Genomic DNA, 18,082 nt, shown 5'->3' on the forward strand with positions numbered 1-18,082 from the left:
CTCTCCTTGTCCTTCTACACGAAAACAGCATTTGTGATCAGCTGGATGTGTTCATTGGTACTATCTATCCTACACCTGAATCTGAAGTCTCCAAACCTCCTTTTAGAGAAGTCTTCTAGTTTCATAAATCCAAGTTCTACCTGCTAAGTCTGATGTGTTCTATGTGCTTCATTGGGGCTGCCAGTTAATCATAAACTGCCCTTTACCCCTTCATAGCAGGAGGGATGACAGCAAAACTGCCCCATTTCTCAGTTACTCTTTTTCCCTGCAAACCCTGCTTATCCATCCCACCTGTTTCTTGGCTTACTACAGACCTCTAGACTTTGAGCTCAGCCAAAGAGCAAAGGTGTAAGAGGTGAGAAGAAAAGATGGGAATGATGAAAACATGAGGTTTTACAAGAGCAAAATTTTCTTCTGCAGAAGTGGGGAGTAGAAGTAACTCTCCAGAGAAGCCCAATAAAAAGAGGCCAATTTCAGGTAATCAGCAAATACAATTCGGCACAAAACACAATTTTCATGGATTAAAATCTGCAACTTGATATTGGCAGTTAGGCTAATTTCTTCAGTTTGTATTAGACATGCAAGTATAAGGTTACATTATTATATATAGACTTGTGGGGATCTTTCCCTCTCTTTTTTTCCCCCATTAAAAAAAAGAATTTCTAGTGCCTTGCAAATGAGAAAAAAAATCATCATCGCTAAGAACTGATCTGCAGCTGCGGTCATGTGGGATGTTCTTTGTGGGATTTGTTTTGTAAGAAATTTTCTTCTACAACTAAAATGAGGTTTTGAGTCCGCTTCTCTGTCATCTCTCTCCCCGCCACATACCTCCCCAGCCTGGCCCCGGGGTTGGAGGCGAGAAGAACAGGATTAGTACTCGCTCAGACTGTGCCACTTGGCCACAGGTTTGCGGGGGCTCTCGCAGACCTCTCTCCAGTGTTCGGCACCACTGGCTGTGACACTGTGTGCCCCCAGGATCAGCCTCCCCACCACCTCATTCTTGGTGGTGCGATCGAAGTCGATGACAAGGAACTCGATGCTGATATCAGGCAGGAGGTCAGTGGGGATGTCGTAGATGAAAGACTCATTGAAGACTGGATTCAAAGTGCACTTCTTCACATGGGTTTTCTTCTTGGCTATGCGCTTTCTGCCGTAGTAGACGTTCACCTTGACATAAGGATCTGGGGCCCCCAAAGAGATAAAAAAAGAAAGAGAGACAGGCCTATGATACAGTCCTCTCCTATATAATGGTGTTACATGTTGGGAAGGGGGTGCTCTGTTGTTCCTATCTTTGGTGGCCACCCCCATGTGGTCTTTAGTGATTGATTGCACAGTAAACGTACACTGATTATAGGTGAGTCTGCCAGCCCAGACAAGGGGCCAAGGAGACCAAGCAGGAATAGACTAGAACAAATTCCTCAAGTCATATCTGAAGAAACCTCATGATACCAAGAAGCATTTTCAAGGGCACAGGGACTAACAAATGCCTGCAGTCTTTTTGAGAAGGCTCACCTGGAGCAAGCACTCAGCACCTGGCATGCATATTATTTAAGATACCTCGCTAAATGTAAAGACCCCGTTTGTACAACCAAAACACCTCCCCAGCTCGGGAAATCTACTGGACCTAGATATTCACCAGAAGAGAATGTAGACAGAGTGAGGAACAGGTGAAAGTGAAAGTGGCAAGAGATCCTGAAATGTGTGGGTATGTCTGGGCCACAGACAAGGAGTCGGGGGGTGGTTCAGTCAGAAATAGGTTGAAGTAAATAGCTGCTACCTGAGAGACCGGTGATATCCATCTTCGGCAAGTGTCTGGCTTTGAGGACAACCACTGTCATTCTCTGTGCCACAGGCTGATATGACAGAGACACCTGGAGCTCCCCTCTGCTGATGCACTTCTGTGAGGAAGAAACAACGGGTGTAAATCCTGGCAGAGGGAGCCGGGCGCAGCACAGAGAGTGTGCAAAGAGTGGGAAGAGAGTCTGAAGAGAAGGGTAGGGCTGAGGAGTCCGTAGGAAAGGTGTTCTCCCCTGTAAGATGTTCCCATTCTATTTAACAGGGAGAGGGAAAAGAAGCATTATAATCATAATTCTGGTATTAAATAAAATCATTTGCATAGAGAGGCAGCATAGCCTTATATTTATGAACATGGATTCTAGAGCCAGACTGGCCTGAATTCAAATCCTGACAGCTATTTTTTTTTTTCTTTTCTTTCTTTGTTTTTTCTTTTTTGAGACAGGCTCTTGCTCTGTTGCCCCAGCTGGAGTGCAGTGGTATCATCATAGCTCACAGCAACCTCAAATTCCTGAGTTCACAAGCCATCCTCCTGCCTCAGTCTCCCGAGTGTAAGCGGGACACCACCACACCCAGCTAATTTTTCTATTTTTTGTAGAGTCAGGGTCTCACTCTTGCTCAGGCTGGTGTCAAACTCCTGACCTCAAGCGATGCTCCTGCCTCCATCTTCCAGAGTGCTAGGATTACAGGTGTGAGCCACCTCGCCTGGGCCCCTGACTGCTATTTTTTATCTATGACCTTGGACAAGTAACTCAACATCTCTGTACTTCACTTTCCTCATCTATAAAGTAGGAATAAAAGATAGTACCTACCTCATAAGATTATGAAGAGGACAAAACAAGTTAAAATGTGTAAATCGCAATGGCACCCATCACACGGTGTGCACTATTGAAGTGCATTCTCTCCTGTTCTTGCATTTGGTTCTCGTGATAAAAAAGTTTTGAAGACTGTACAGTGGGAGGTAGAAAACTTGGGCTTGAGTCTTAACTTTGCCACTTACTGACTACATGGTCTTGGGCAAATCCCTGAACTTTCTGGAGCCTGTTCTTCCATTTCCCAAGGTGAATATCCACACCTGCTCTGCCTGCCTCCATATTTGCACTTCAGTGTGTCTTCTCCAGCCAAGCTGGAGATCCCCATGCCCTGATCTTTGTTTCCCCACTTTTTTTTTTTTTTTTTTTTGAGACAGAGTCTCACTCTGTTGCCTAGGTAGAGTGCAGTGGTGTCATCACAGCTCACTGCAGCCTCAAACTCCTGGGCTCAAGCAATCCTCCTGCCTCAGCCTCCTGAGTAGCTGGGACTACAAGCGCATGCCACCATGCTGGCTAATTTTTTCTGTTTTAGGTAAAGATGGGGGTCTCACTCTTGCTCAGGTTGGTCTTGAACTGCTGACCTGAAGCGATCCTCCTGCCTCAGCCTCCCAGACTGCTAGGATTACAGGTGTGAGCCACTGTGCCCAGCCTGTTTCCCCATTTTAAAATTTTATGTTAGGTTCTATTTTGAGCTTGAAAAAAACTCTAGTCCTCTAAGAATACTTTAAGCAACATTTGGATACTCACTACATGCCAGGTGCTGAGAACCAGAGCTGATGGGACTCAGTTCTTGCTCCCAAGGAGCTTATCGTGCAGTGGAAGAGACAGAGATGTGAAGGAACATGTACAGTACTTGGCAGGGAAGGAAGAAGCCTGTCTAAGTGCTCTGGCACCCAGTGGAGGCAGGGCCAGCTTCACTGGGAGATTCAGGGAAGGCTTTGCCAGCTGACGCCTGGGCTGAGTTGATGTAAGAAACCAGGATGCAATGGGCAGAGAGAAGATCGTGTCAGGCGGAGTGACGGGAGTGGCTGGTACAAAGGCGTTGGGTTCTGAAAGGGTACAGTGTTCAGAGAGTGTTGAGAGGTGCGTGTGCCCAAAGTTGGGGCGCCTGACGGGAGGGGTGGTCAGGAACCTGGCAAGGTGGGTGAGGCTAGGTAAAGGGCTGTGGGGGCGCTAACAAAACCACAGAGCAGCCGCACACAGGCAGGAGGAGGTCTGTAAGCGTAGGAGTGGCAAAGTTATTATCATTTTATTAAAATGATTATTACTTTAGGGGAAAGTGGAGAATGAATTGAAGTCGAGAAAGACCAAAGCCAGAAGGCTTAGTCACGAGACTGGAACTAGGGCTGTGGCAGAGGATATGTCTCAGGAAGAACTGTCGGGATTTTCTAGGTTTGGGTGGCTAATTGGATGGGAAGTGTAGGGGAGAGGGGAGAAAGGGAGGACTATTTCTTGTGCTTCTAGCTTAGAAAGTAGGGATGAGGCTGTGACAAGGAAAGCAAAATGAGGCAAGGTTTGAGGAATTTAGAACATAAGTTAAATTTGGGACAAAGTCATTCCTCCACTATCAAACATTATTCCTTGTATTCTTCAAAGCACCAAAGAAATGTCACCTACTCCAGGACTTAGATTGAGCAAAAATATACTTATGACCAGCCTTATATATACCGTACACCCACGAAAATGACTTATTACGTGCTTATTAAGTAAGTACCAGGCACTCTGCTGGTAGCTAGGGCTGCAAGGATGAACAGTGACGAACCCTACCCTTAAGAAGTTCCTAGGCCAGTTCACACTCTGCAGGTATGTCTAGTGCAGGAAAGAACGACAGCAATTAAGCTAATTATCTCATCAATGAAAAACAAGAAAACAAACCTAATAGTTTGGGCTTTCATTGTAAGCCTTAAGTTACCTCAAGGAATGAAAATGTAATATCTCACATGATTTTAAAAATTTCTTGTCAAGATTTCATCCCAGGAGCATACGGAAATGCCTCTCGGAGGGCACAGAACATGACTAACTAAAGTTTAAACGTGGTCCTTAGCTTTTGAAATTGAAGTACAAAAGGCAATAGACTTTTACAAAGATTTTCATGGTTTTTCTGTGCTAGGTTGAAGCCCCACATTTTGTCTTTACCGGTAACATACATACTGTCAGCTCTTAACTGTATCCATGGGAAGAACCCACAGGCAGTTTAACATTACAGGATGTTGCCCTTGCCAACCAGTAAGCTCCTAGGCTGCTTCCTTTTGCCAAGAGTCCAAATGTGATCAGAGAATATAAACTCATTTTTACTGTTAGCCACAACCAAATGGAAAGTAATCCCTCATGAAAAAGAAAATCAAATGCTTTCCAAAACATTCAGAACTGAACACTCAAATGCAGTAGCCACTAGCTATGTGTGTCTATTTAAATTTTAAATTCACTGAAATTAAATAAATTGAAATTATAGTTCCTCAGTCACAGTAGCCATATTTCAAATGCTTAATAGCAACATGTGGCTAGTAGCTACCATATTGGACAGTGCAAATATAGAACATTTCTATTATCATTGGACAGCACTGATTTAAAAAGAACTTGTGAATCAATTTGGCCACTGCTCCCTTTCATTCGCATGAATAATGAAATGTTAACTAGATTTGATATCTATTTCTGGGGCCATCATTGAATACTATCTAAATATTAAATATGCAATCTTTAAATATAATTCTAACTTTATATACAGGAGAGGGATAGGTGAGGAGAAGAGGGAAACTTGATTTAAAAGCAAAGTTTTATTTGTAAGAATAACATGTGTTTTTTAGAGATAGAGTTCCTCTTTGTAACCTGGGCTGGAGTGCAGTGCATGATCATAGCTCCCAGCAGCCTCAAAAACTCAAGGCCCAAGATATCCTCATGCCTCAGCCTCCTAAATAGCTGAGACTACAGGCATGAGCCACCGAGCCCAGCTCCTATTTGTAAAAATAAACATTGATTACAAGACTGTAGCTTAGGTTTCCTAATAACTTGTTTAAAAATCTGTTTCCTAGCTGGGCACAGTGGCTCACACTGTAATCCTAGCACTTTGAGAGGCTGAGGCAGGAGAGTTACTTGAGGCCAGGAGTTGGAGATCAGCCTGGGCAATATAGTGAGATCCCATCTCTAAAAAAAAAAAAAAAAAAAAGCTGGGCATGATGGTATGCACCTGTAGTCCCAGCTACTAGGGAGGCTGAGGCAGGAGGATCGTTTGAGCCCACGAGTTTGAGGTTGCAGTGAGCTACGGTGACACCACTGCCCTCTAGCCTGGGTGACAAAGCAAGACCCTGTCTCCAAAAATTAAATAAACAAATAAATAAATAAACTTTGTTTCTTAAATCATCCATTATAGCAAAGTTTTCTTAATCAAAATTCACAAGCCCCTCCTCTAGTTCTTTGGGAAAGCAGACAACTTCTTGTTACCCTTTTAATTATTTTCTCCCCTAAAATCACCCCGCAAGCAACTATTCTCCATCTGATCCCCTCCTTCACCTTTGGCCATCTTACATGGGCAGAGTGCCCAGGCCCATTCAGCTGCCCCTTTGTGATGCCCAAGTCTATAGCCACAGCACCACCTGAATGCTACTCCATTCTTCATTGAAGGCAGTTTAATGTTGTTTCCTCATTCCCCCTCCCTTTCCCTTTCTACCCAATTCCCATTCCAAGTAGCACTGTCAATGGCTCTTTCTTTTGAAAGAGCCATTGAGGGCTGGGAGCAGGCTCTGTTTCCCAGCCCCTCGGCCTAGTGTGGCAAAGAACCTGTTGGGGGGCAGGCACGCAGAAGGACAAGGGGGAGAAATGGTTTTATCCATGCCTGACAGAGCTGGAGGGCTTTGCTCTCAGAGAGCAGGCCCCTTTCTCCTTCAGTTCAACAGAGGAACAGGCACAGTGGCCCTAAAAACACATTCAGACGACAGAAATACTTAGGTGAGGGATAAGTCTATTTTCCTATAATTAGTAGAGCCTCTTTCAGAGGGATTTTCCAGCCATAGAGTCCCTGCACGAGGTGGATCAACATACCTCAATAAACCTTTCATGGGGCCACCCCCACCCTAAATCACAACCATGGGAAAACAAAAGAAACAAAACCTTAATGTTCAACCACATCCTCCTTTTTGCTCCCCCCAATACACATACGTAACAACTTTCTTAATTGTTCCTGGAAAATTGACATTCTTTCTTCTTTTTCTCTTTTCAGCCCCAATGGCTAGACTGGATGACCTCTCAGGTCCTTTGTAAATCTGAGATTTTAAGAATCCTCCCATTCCATGACCACTGTCCCAGGTCATCACCATGACCTGAAGAAGTTAGGAGGAGTCTAACAACTCTCCAGTATCCACTTTGTCTATCAATTCTTTCCCACTGTCTCCTCTTTATCCCCCACCCCTCTCTGCAATGCCTCCCTTCTCTTCATGGGGAATTTATTACAGGAATGTCAATTTACTTTCATTTCCATCTGAGTAAAATATTAGAAAAAAAAGCTGCCACTAAAAAAAGAAATTGGGCTGGGCATGGTGGCTCATGCCTGTAATCCTAGCATTCTGGGAGGCTGAGGTGGGCGGATCATTTGAGCTCAGGAGTTCAAGACCAGCCTGAAGAAGAGCGAGACCCAGTCTCTTCTAAAAAATAGAAAGAAATTATCTGGACGACTAAAAATATATAGAAAAAAATTAGCTAGGCATGATGGTGCATGCTTGTAGTCCCAGCAACTTGGGAGGCTGAGGCAGGAGGATCGCTTGAGCCCAGGAGTTTGAGTTTGCTGTGAGCTAAGCTGACGCCATGGCACTCTAGCCCAGGCAACAGAGCAAGATTCTGTCTCCAAAAAAAAAAAAAAAAAAGAAAAAAGAAATTGTTCTAAAGCCCAATTCAGAGATTTTGCATGCCACAGTTTATAGTGTGACCTTCCTTCACTAACAATCAAGGGTTAATTTTTAATGCTTCTTAAATCTTTCTGTATATTCATAAGAGGGGAGAGTGCAGTCCCAATGTGACTCCATTAGCCTTCATGATCCATCCTGGAGAGATATTAAGGCCCAGAGAGAATAACTGCTTGCCCAGGGGCAGGCAGTGAAATGGACAGAGGTGGAAGTGATGATCAGTCCTGGCCTTCTTCAACTGGACCACACACTAATAAGGAGAAGGACAGAGATGAATTTTCTGCTAAAGGCCAGGAAATGCAGCTGGTGGAGGGGTTGTCTATAGAAACGCAATTCTTTAGACCAGTTTATTCAAGTAGAAAAGAACAAATTTTTAAATAAAGAAATGAAATTCTTACCAGTCTCTACCCAGGAATCTTTGGAAGAAGATAATTTGATCCCATACTATAAGGGATGCCTTACACAGATCAGGAAAAAGCTCTTTACAGGCACTGTGGAACAGTCTAGAGCAGCTCTAGCTCGCGTTCACCAAGGGGAGATCCAGAAAGGGCAGATTCTTTGTACCATAGGGAGGATTTGGGGTAGACATTCAGCTGCTGCATTGCCAGGAATCATGGGATAAGTGACTAGGGAGATGACTGCCATGGCTCACATGGAACACAGTCCTGCCCCCAGGCACTGGTTGGGCGAAACAGGCTTAGGCAGCCTAGCAGGCTGGAAGGCTCTGGTGCAGGGCTGCACAGGCTCTGGGTGTCCTGTCTAGGGCCTCTCCTATGGGATGTGTTGCTCAGGATCCTAGCCTTGGCTTATCCTTCCTGAAGGGAGTTAATAAAGTGGAAAGAAACTTGGCTCTTACCAAGAGCCCCTGGCAGTTTAGCAAATGCCATTGTCTGTACTCTGTCCAGTACCCTGGATTTGAGGCTGTTTTGTTCCTAACCCATCAGTCCCTTTCCTTGCTAGTCTCTTCCCAGCTGCAGCTTGGCACAGAGCCATCCTCCGCCACCAGCCTTGGGCTGAGTGCATGAGCTGTCTGGAGGAGTCCAGCTGGGTGGGGGCTTTACCAAGGTTGGGTATATGGGTAAGGACCCGCTGCAAAGGGAGTCAGGAAATAGGGCAGGGGGGTGGCAGAGCCCTGAGGAAAAAAGACAGGGGGAGGGGAATGGGAGAGAAAGGGATGAAACAGGTCACTGTTTAGGTTTCTGTTCATGCCTTCTGACTCCAACCTCAGAGGATACAAAAACCCCTGCAGTATTGAACTCTAGGATGTCTCATCGTATCCTGGCATACAACCAGTGTCTTGTTTATTCTCTGACCAAATGCCTCTAATATTTTTCAAAATTCTTGAACTTCCCTGGCCCCTGTGAGGTGGATCTGAGTGTGCCAGGTGGCAGTGGCAGTTCCTTTAGGCAATGGCAGGAATGGGCTGGCTGCAGTGGGACAGGTGCCCACCACACAGCAGAGAAGGCAAGAACACACAGCTGCCCCACTCCCCAGGCTTGACGCAGTACCCTTCTTCAGTGGGCAAATCATGCTCCTGGAGGCTCACTGCACACTCTGCCCCTTCTGGATTGGAAGCCTTTTCTGTCCAACCCTGAGCCTCCTGTCTCCCCACTGAGACCAGTGTGGGCTTGCAGGTGGGAAAGCCATCAAGGGATAAGTATGGCACCAATAGGCAGAACTCTTTCTGGGAGATGAGCAGTTGTTTTTAGTGGCCTTGCTATCCTTTCTGAACCTCCTTCTCTACTGATTCAGGCCTCCCTTGTCTTCCTCCACTTTGTCAAAACACAATATAAATACCTACAAACCACATATATCTCCTAGGGATCAAACTTTATTAATAATAGAAATCATAATAATAGTAATGGTTGCAATTTGTCAAAGCCTCACTCTGTGCCAGGGACTATGTTAAATCATCATCCTACTTTAGTCCTATAAGAAACTGAGACTTAGAGAAATTAAGCAGCTTGCCCAAGGTCATTTAGCTGGTGGAATTTGGATTTAAACTCAAGTCTGACTTCAGAGTCCTTGCTATTAACCTTATAGTGTACCCTGAAAAAGGAATGAAACTCTAAGTTTAAAATTTCAACAACTTCTTTCATAGCACCCACCACACTCACTATATGGTGATCGCCAAATATACTTGTCTTTCTCCTCCAACAAAGTGAAAGCTCCTTAAAGGCAATAATATGCCAGGTATATTATCTCATTTGATCCTCATAACCCTGTAAGGAAGGCAATATTATCAGCTCCATTTTACAGATGAGGAAGTAGAGCCTTAGAGGGGTTAAGAACTCATCCATGTCACACAGCTGGAAAGTGGTGAGCTGGAGAGTGAAGTCGGGCAGTCTAATTCTAGAGGCCACATGCTTACACACAGCACTGCACTGCCTCCCCAATTGTGGAAGAAATTAATGAACTGGTGGGGTTGGGTGGGAGCACACTTCTTGTACTCCTGAAATTACAACTCAAGAGCCAATGTTGGCCCCATGGGGAGAGAGGGAGAGAAGGCAGGATGGAGGGCTCTCATCTTTCTCCTGATGCAAAGAGGGAGGAGAGGAGGAATGGAAAGAGGAGAAGTGTCTTGCTTCACCCTTCCAGGCAAAGGTTGGGGCCTAGAACATGAAGCAATTCATCAAATTGCATTTATGAAATGGTTATAAAAAGACATGTACATGGTACTATTTATGTTGGGAAAGGGAAGCTAAGGGAAAAATTACTGAATTATTGTCATAGCTTCTCAGCTTTGAGAAATAAGTTCACTGGAGGAAGATCACACATCATTTTGGAGAGGAAATCAGCCCGCATATCCCTGCTATTACGGGGGGCTCAAGACTGGCAGGCCAGCCAGGCCCGAGTAAGCTGGACAGCATCAGGATGCCAACCACTACGGGAAATTTTACAAGCTACCTGACCTCTGCTCAGGAAGTTGCTTCTTGAAGGAGACCTAATCTGCCAGGCTCTCTGTCTTATTTTGACCACTGCTTATCCTTGACAACCAAGAGCTTCCTCTCTTCAGCCCCTTTTTGCCACCCACCCACCTCCCTCCCCTTCCATTTCTCCTCCAAGGTCCTGTCTCCCCTACCCTCCATCCCTCCCCAACACTCTTCCTACTCACCTGGATATTCCTCTTGATGATGTCCCTGGTCAGTTGTACCTTGCCCGTGCTGGGGTCCACCCCAGCCAATGGCACCATGACCTCCCCGATGACATCATCCCGGGAGAAGCGGTCAAAGCTGAGGACAAGGAAGTGCAGCACCAGGTCCTGCAGCTGGCTGTATGGGATGCCGTAGAAGGTGAAGGTCTCATCAAACACAGGGTCCAGGGTCTTCCGCAGCACTCTGGTCTTCACCCGATGCCGCTTGTCAGGAAGGATGGTCATTTTGATGTAGGGGTCAGATCCCTGGGTCTGGTCATCCATTACTGGCAGCCCATGGGCCTCCTGGATTGTCACCACTAGGGCTTTTTTCGGGAAGTTATAGTCCACTGAGAAGGTGAGCGATCCTAGCATGACGTCCTCCTCTGGAGAAGATGGAGAGGTGGTTTTGCTCTCCCCAGGGGTCAGGCTCGTAATGGGGCTCCTCAGTTCTTCCCCATAGTCCATTTTGATGGGCAATTGGTCTATACAAGATCCAGAGGTAGGCCCCCCGGGGCCCTTGTCTCGGCTCAGCAGGCCAGCCTCTGCTGCATCCACCAACAGGTTCCCACGTCCACCTTCCCTCCCAGGGCCATCTTTGTCTCTCCGTACTTTGATGATTTTCTTCTTGTTGCTGAGGGTCTCTGGGTATATGCTGATGCCTTTGAGCATGTGAATAAACTTGTACGGTGGGGTCTTGTGCTTCTTCTCTGCCTGCTGGTGGCAGCATGACCAGACAAATACGGTCACCGAGACACACACCACCAGCACAGAGGCCCCGATGAGGCCAGCCACCACTGGTGACACATCTGAAGGTGGAGACCAGAGATGTGTCAAGGCAGGTGGACTTCAACCCCTGTCCAGAGCTCCCCTGCTCAGTGTCTCTGCTGCAGCCAAGCTAATCTGCAATCTAGCCTCCAAAACAAAATGTGCTCATCTGGGCTTTAGAGCTTCCCCCTTCCCTTAGGGACACCCTTACCCATACTCTCCAGCCAATCCATGGCTTCTTCTTCCCACCAAACCTGGATGAAACATATATCTTCTCCAGAAAGGCTTCTCTGAAGCACCCCACCTGACTCCCTGTTCCTTTCTTGACCTTCTCTCAGAAGAGACTTGGTTTGCTCTTATTGATTTGTGCTTCACATGAAGCTGCTCTGTAAGTGATCTAAGGTCATTTCTTAAAATGGGAACCTGTTCACCTCAACTGTTACACAAGGACATGAGCTGTGTCTTTGGATATTCCTTAGCATCCAGTACAGGGCCTGCACTGACTGCCACACTGACTATCAGGTCGGGGGCAGGATGTGGAGTTGAGTTTAGAAGGTCTTGGTAGGGTGCTCAGGGTGGTAAACATGGATAGGTTGTAAAAAACTCTGGGTCTATGTACTTTTAAGATATGTTCCAAAGTTTCAGCTCCTAGGCATTTAAAATATAAGTATTTCTTCAGGATGAAACTAGGCTGGGCACAGTGGCTCATGCCTGTAATCCCAGCAGTTTGAGAGGCTGAGGCAGGAGGGTTGCTTGAGGCCAGGAGTTCGAGAGCAGCCTGAGCAGCATAGCAAGACCCCATCTTTACAAAAAATAGAAAAATCAGCCAGGCATGGTGGCACATGCCTATAGTCCCAGCTACTTAGTAGGCTGAGACAGGAGGATAGCTTGAGCCCAGCCCAGGAGTCTTAGGCTGCAGTGAGCTATGATCCTGTCACTGCACTCCAGCCTGAGTGACAGAGCGAGACACTGTCTCAAGCAAAAAAAAAAAAAAAAAAAAAAAAAAATATATATATATATATATATATTCTAAACAGGAAGAAATAGGGACTGTGAAAAATGTCAGATCCTTGCTCAAATGTCACCTTCTTAGGCCTTCTCTGACTACCCTATTTAAAAGTACAACCTCCTCACCCTCCACACCCACTCTTCCCAGCCCTGCTTAATTTTTTTCACATGCCTTGTCATTATTGCTCTCTCCCTCTCATACCCCCACACATATAAAAAATATATATATACACACACATATAAGAATAAATAAATAAATACACACACACTCACTACACAAAATTTTACTATTTAATGTTTATCTTCACTAGCCTCATAAGGACAGAAATTTTTGTCTGTTTTGTTCATTGCTGTATCCTCATCACTTAAACCACATAGCAGGCACTCAATATATATTTGTTGGATGAACAAATAACTAAAGAAAAATATATATTTTTTCTTGTACTGGTACTTTTCCCTTGTACTAGTCTTGCCTTTTTTCACAAAAATTGGGTCCCTGCCTTACATAATTAGGTTTAGGCTCTTTTCCCCCTTCAGTTCATTGAAGCCAAATTGGCTTTGGGCCTTAAAGGTCTACATAAGGCCTGTAGTTTTCCACCTTACTTTTTAGGGGAAGACTTGGAAGGCAGGTATAACTAAGGAAGTAAATGTGATTCCAGCATATTTCATATTCTTCTTGGATCACCACCCTTGCACCGGGCTTCCGTGTAACTCCCCGCCGCCCTTACTGTAGGCCTAACACCTCACCTCATCAGAGAAGCCTTTCCTATCTGCCCTAAGTCAGAAAATATCCCTGTTTTTCTTCATAGCATCTATTACCTTGATATATATTTATTTGTCTGTCTTCCCTCATTAGATAAGTTTAATAGGAACAGTAACTTTGTTTTGTTCACTGCTATATTCCCAGGTCTTAGAACAATGTGGCACATAGTAAGTGCTCAGTGGGCAAATGAGTTAGTGAATTCAAAACAGCCTCCACAGATTTAAAGAAGTCAATATGATCACTTATATGAGGGTTAAATGTAAATTTTTATTTGGACTTAAAATCAATCTATAGGCAATAATCTCACTTGACAACTTCAGGTAAAACGACTGAGTACTTTAGGTGGCCACAAGCTTGGACTACAATTAGGTTAATACCAACTTATACTATGAGCACAATGTCCAGATCACACAAGAGGTAGGTATAATTTCATCTGCACTGGTCACAACACACATGGAATATTCTGTACAGCACTAACAATAATAAAAACTGCTATTTTTGTGTACATTTATTATGTCCCTGTGCTAAAGCTTGTGCTAAAGCATTGTGCTAAAGCTTACTGTCTCTGAATCAAAGAATTCATTGAGTAAGTAGGTACCATTAATATCCTCACTTTGTTATTTATTTATTTATTTTAAGAGATGGGCTCTCACTCTGTTGTCCGCACTGGAGTGCAGTGGCATGATCATAGCTCACTGTAGCCTTGAACTCCTGGCCTCAAGCAATCCTCCTGCCTCAGCCTTCCAAGTTGCTGGGATTACAGGCATGAGCTATCTGGCCCAGCTAATATCTCCACTTTATAATTGAGGAACCTAGGAACTCAGAAATCTTCCCAAGGCTACATACTAGCAAATGGAAGTTTTGAGATTTAAACTCTGGTCTGCCTGACACCAGAGTCCATACTCTACATTATGGATAATCAGGATAGAAAAAAACAAAAGTTAAAAACATGGAAATCATATCAATTGAAGAAAAACTGAAGGAACTGGAGCTGTGGGTGTCTAGGAATAATAGTCATCTTCAATTATAATTGTTTTAGGTATTTTGATGGAAGACGGTCTGATTTGATTTTACTTTGGAGTGTAGGACCAGCAACCAATGTGTATAGGCTACAGGGAGACAGATTTTGACTCAATGAAAACAGTCAAATTATTATTAGAACTGCCTCATAATAGCCAAGATTGTTTCATGAGGGAGTAATTCTCAGTCTATGCATCAACTTTTATGGTTAGAAAATGGAGGTAGAGTGGAAAAGAGAGAAGATGAAGAATTCTTATCTTTCAGGAGAGAAGGAAAAGAAGAGAAACAGATGGACCCATTCGTGCATTATCAAGGTGCTCGCCCCCACCTTGTTTCCCACTTTTGCTCTATTCTCTTCTTCATTTCGGTATTTGTTAACTCCTTCCTCTCTCTCCAACACTCGAGACAGTGAACTAGGAAAATCAGAGATGTTGAAACTCAGAGCTCCCTGTCTTGCTTTAGTTAAAAGCTTGGTGGGAAAAGGAAGTTGAAACTAATGGCTGAACTGAGTGTTTTAAAGTATCAGTAAATTGCAGTGACCTGTGTTTCTTGTTCCTTTTGTCTTTCATGGTCATAGATAATTGAGTGTTGGCTTGCTTGGTGTATCTCCCAAGTGCTACAGTATTTGAAATGAAGTACTCTTATGAGACGTGAAAAAGTCAGAAGCCACAGTTCTCTAAGTAGGAGACCCTCTATAAGGGTCTGGAGACCTGCAAAATACATCTGGGCTATGCCTGCCTGACTCTTTCACCCCCTGATCAGAACTGCTTATTTTCACTTATTTTTCTAAACATTGGTCTTTCACTGTCAAGTAGGACTGTGTAATACAGTAGAATAAAAATGAACTTTGGTATCAGCCAGACATTGGTTTAAATCCTAGCACTACCCTCACTAGTGTGTTTCACTTGAGCCAAGTTATTTTATCTCCCTGAGCCTCAGTTTCCTCATCTGGCAAATATATGTAATACCTACACTGGGGGGTATTTGTTAGGATTAACTAAAATGTAGTACGTAAAAGGCTGATATAATTTCTTTTCCCTTTTCTAGTAATAGTCCCTCTAAAGGAAATCACTATATTATGTTCCTCACTATCTACTTTTTCAAGGACTCTGGAACAGCAATTAGAGAAAAGAATCTGTTTGAAAGGCTCAAGGAGAAAAAAAGCAAGAAGAAATCATGGATTATTCATGTGATCACAAAAGGGACTTTTATTTTGGAAACTTGGAACTCCAGAATTGAAATGCAGAAGGTGAAGTAGAAGAAAGAAACACAAACCAAGATTTAGCCTTGGGGAATATGTGGGAATAAGTAGTTAAAGTGTGTGAAGGTATGTTATCTGAATACTTTCCCTGATTTGATGTCTTCCTTATATTAAGGGAGGGGTAGAGCCCATTGGGTTCTGCTCATTTCAATATACCTCTTACTTGGGAATGAGAAAAGCCATTTCCTAGCTGGATTGTGACCCTACCCTAAATACCTCAAACCTTCTGGGTTTTCTGAGGGATAGAATCCCTTAAGGAATAAAAAGTTCTTAGGCTGGCAGCAACTCTCACTGGCTTCCCCCATCTAAACTGTAGTAGAATGGAGGGAGAAGCAGGGCAATTATATTTTATTTATTTATTTATTTGACCAGGAAAGCATAGCACAGGAAGTTTGTTCCCCTAGCACATTTTGGAGGAGTCCCTAAAGAGGAAAAAACTTGCTTCTCAAGCTTGTCTTTCCTACTTTTCTCCCTATTTTCCACTCCACTTTCTGCCCCAGGGAGCGTAAAACTAATCTTGGAGCCCATAGGGCTGGGTCGGGGACCAGCCGCTCCACGGTGACGTAATGCTTTCTCTGGTACACAAAGCGGCCTCCCCCGGGCTGGGGCCTCTCTCGCCCCTCCCCCTCCGGCCTGGATCGCGCCCCCGCCAGCACCAGCGCGGGTGAGTCCCCCTTTTTGAAAAGCTAGCCCAGGGAAACAGGGAACAAAGGCCCCGGAAGGAGAGCCTAGGCTCTGCCAGGAGGCCCAGAATAGACATCACGTCATCTCCCAGCCCAGCAGCGCCAAGCGCCATTTGGTAGCATCGGACAGACCCCACCATTACGATGCAGAATGGAGCTTGCAGGGCTCACGTTTCCTCCCAGCCCCAGCATCCAGCTGACCAGCTTAAGGAGTGGCTTCCTTTTTGCTCCCCACCCCCGCACCCCTCTTTCCCCAGAGGCCGCCGCCTCCCCTGGCTGCCAGCCACACAACCCACAGTCTCCAAGCTGCCATCTTGATGCCCCATCCCCCTTGTCACCTCCCTCCCCCGCAGCCCTTAGGAGTGGGAGGGAAGGAAGGGACACCGCCCTGCGTGCCCCAAGGGGGAGGGCTCGGCCTACCCCACCTCTCCTCCCCCAGAAGGAGGGGTTCACGTCCTCCGCACGCTCGCTCGCTGTTTCTCACCTCCAGCAGTGCTGACAGTGCACCATACAAGGTTTTAGCATCCTGTACTTCCCCACCCTCGGTGTGGCTCTGGCCTTGCCAGTCCCTGCAGCCCATAGTTCAAGTTCAGGCGCTGTGCACTGCCGGCTACCCACGACCATAGGCCCAATTCTAGCAGGGCTGGCATTTTCAAGGCTCAAGTCTGGGCTTCATTCTTTGCCCAGCCGTTGGGCCCCCTTGGCTTGCAACGGTTTCGACCATCTCAAGCTTAGTTTGCCCGACTCTACTTACCAAAGCTAGGTCGGATATTGGTGATCTCAGCCATGTCGTAATCAGAGGCTGTTGATATAAATGTTTTTGCAATGGTCAGACAACTCTGGGGACCCCGGGTCAGTACCGAGGCAGCTGCTGTAGGTCAGGGGAGAGGGTAGGTATCAGGCGGAAGCCTCCTGCGACGGTCCGGTCCCTGGTTGCCAGCTGCGTTCGCCTCTTAAGATGCTCCAAGGATGCTCTGAGCTAAGGATGCAGGTGCAGTCAGACTGGTCCTGATGCGAGGTAGGCTCCGCCTTCTTCCGAATGGCCCTCGGGAGAAGACTCCGCCTCTGTCCGAAAGGTTCCGGAACGCAGGCCCCGCCCCTTTCCGGAAGATCTCCGGGAGAGGACCCCTCCCACCACCGAGTTTTCGCGAGAATGAGGCTCCGCTTATTAACCGGCTGTGGGTCTATAAGGCGAAAGTCCTGCGGCAGGAGTAAGAAGTGTAGGGAAATTATCCTATGAAATCCTGTAGATACTGTGATTCCGGTTTCCTGGGCTTAATATAGCAACAGAATGTTCTGGGTTCTGGGCTCCAGAATTTTGGAAAAACAAAATGCTATACTGCCTGGATTTCACTATGGATTGGCATTATTGTTATGCATTTCTGAGACCACTAATGGTTATCATGGAAACTTTCTTAAACCTCAGAAACTCTGATTAAAGACCAAACCTGGGCATGGTTGCACAACTTTGAAAATTCACTAAAAATCATTTAATTGTACAAATAAGACAGATGGATTTTATGGTGTGTAAATTAAAGCTTTTTTTTTTAGACTAATGAGAAGTGCTGAAGTTAATCAGTGTTCAATATTTCTTTTCCATAAGCCTCAAGTGCGTAGGGTTTCAGGGTCGGGGGATTGAGGGGAGAGAGGAGAGGGAGAGAGAGAGCAGCACACTAGCCTAAAAGAACTGTGTATTCTGTAGGTCAAAAGGAGGACGCAAATGAAACTCCAAACTTCTGGAGACTTCCTTGGTATTTGGGAGACTTGGTGTGATTCATGTTAAGAGTCAGACTCCTGGCGATTATAGCCATGATTGCATCAATTCCACCCTTTATTTTGGTTGTGGATACTTTCATCCTGTCAGATTCAGTGCAAGTGTATAAATATTTGTTGGTGGTTCACCTGTGATGGAGCTGAATGTATTTTTCCAGCTTTGACATTCTGTCCT

At 45.3% G+C, this 18,082-nt stretch overlaps 1 protein-coding gene across 1 annotated transcript; it reads right to left on the bottom strand.

Annotated features, from left to right (window-relative positions):
- Positions 1–870: 870 nt before the first annotated feature.
- SYT11 (synaptotagmin 11) lies at positions 871–16,922 on the bottom strand. The gene is made up of 4 exons (XM_069478607.1): positions 16,889–16,922; positions 10,614–11,440; positions 1,775–1,898; positions 871–1,181 (listed from the first exon to the last, which is right to left on the bottom strand). Exons 1-4 carry the CDS (start codon positions 16,920–16,922, stop codon positions 871–873), a joined length of 1,296 nt encoding a protein of 431 aa, XP_069334708.1.
- Between the last annotated feature and the right edge of the window lie 1,160 nt (positions 16,923–18,082).

Source organism: Eulemur rufifrons, chromosome 8, assembly GCF_041146395.1.
Source record: "Eulemur rufifrons isolate Redbay chromosome 8, OSU_ERuf_1, whole genome shotgun sequence".
NCBI classification, from domain to species: domain Eukaryota; kingdom Metazoa; phylum Chordata; class Mammalia; order Primates; family Lemuridae; genus Eulemur; species Eulemur rufifrons.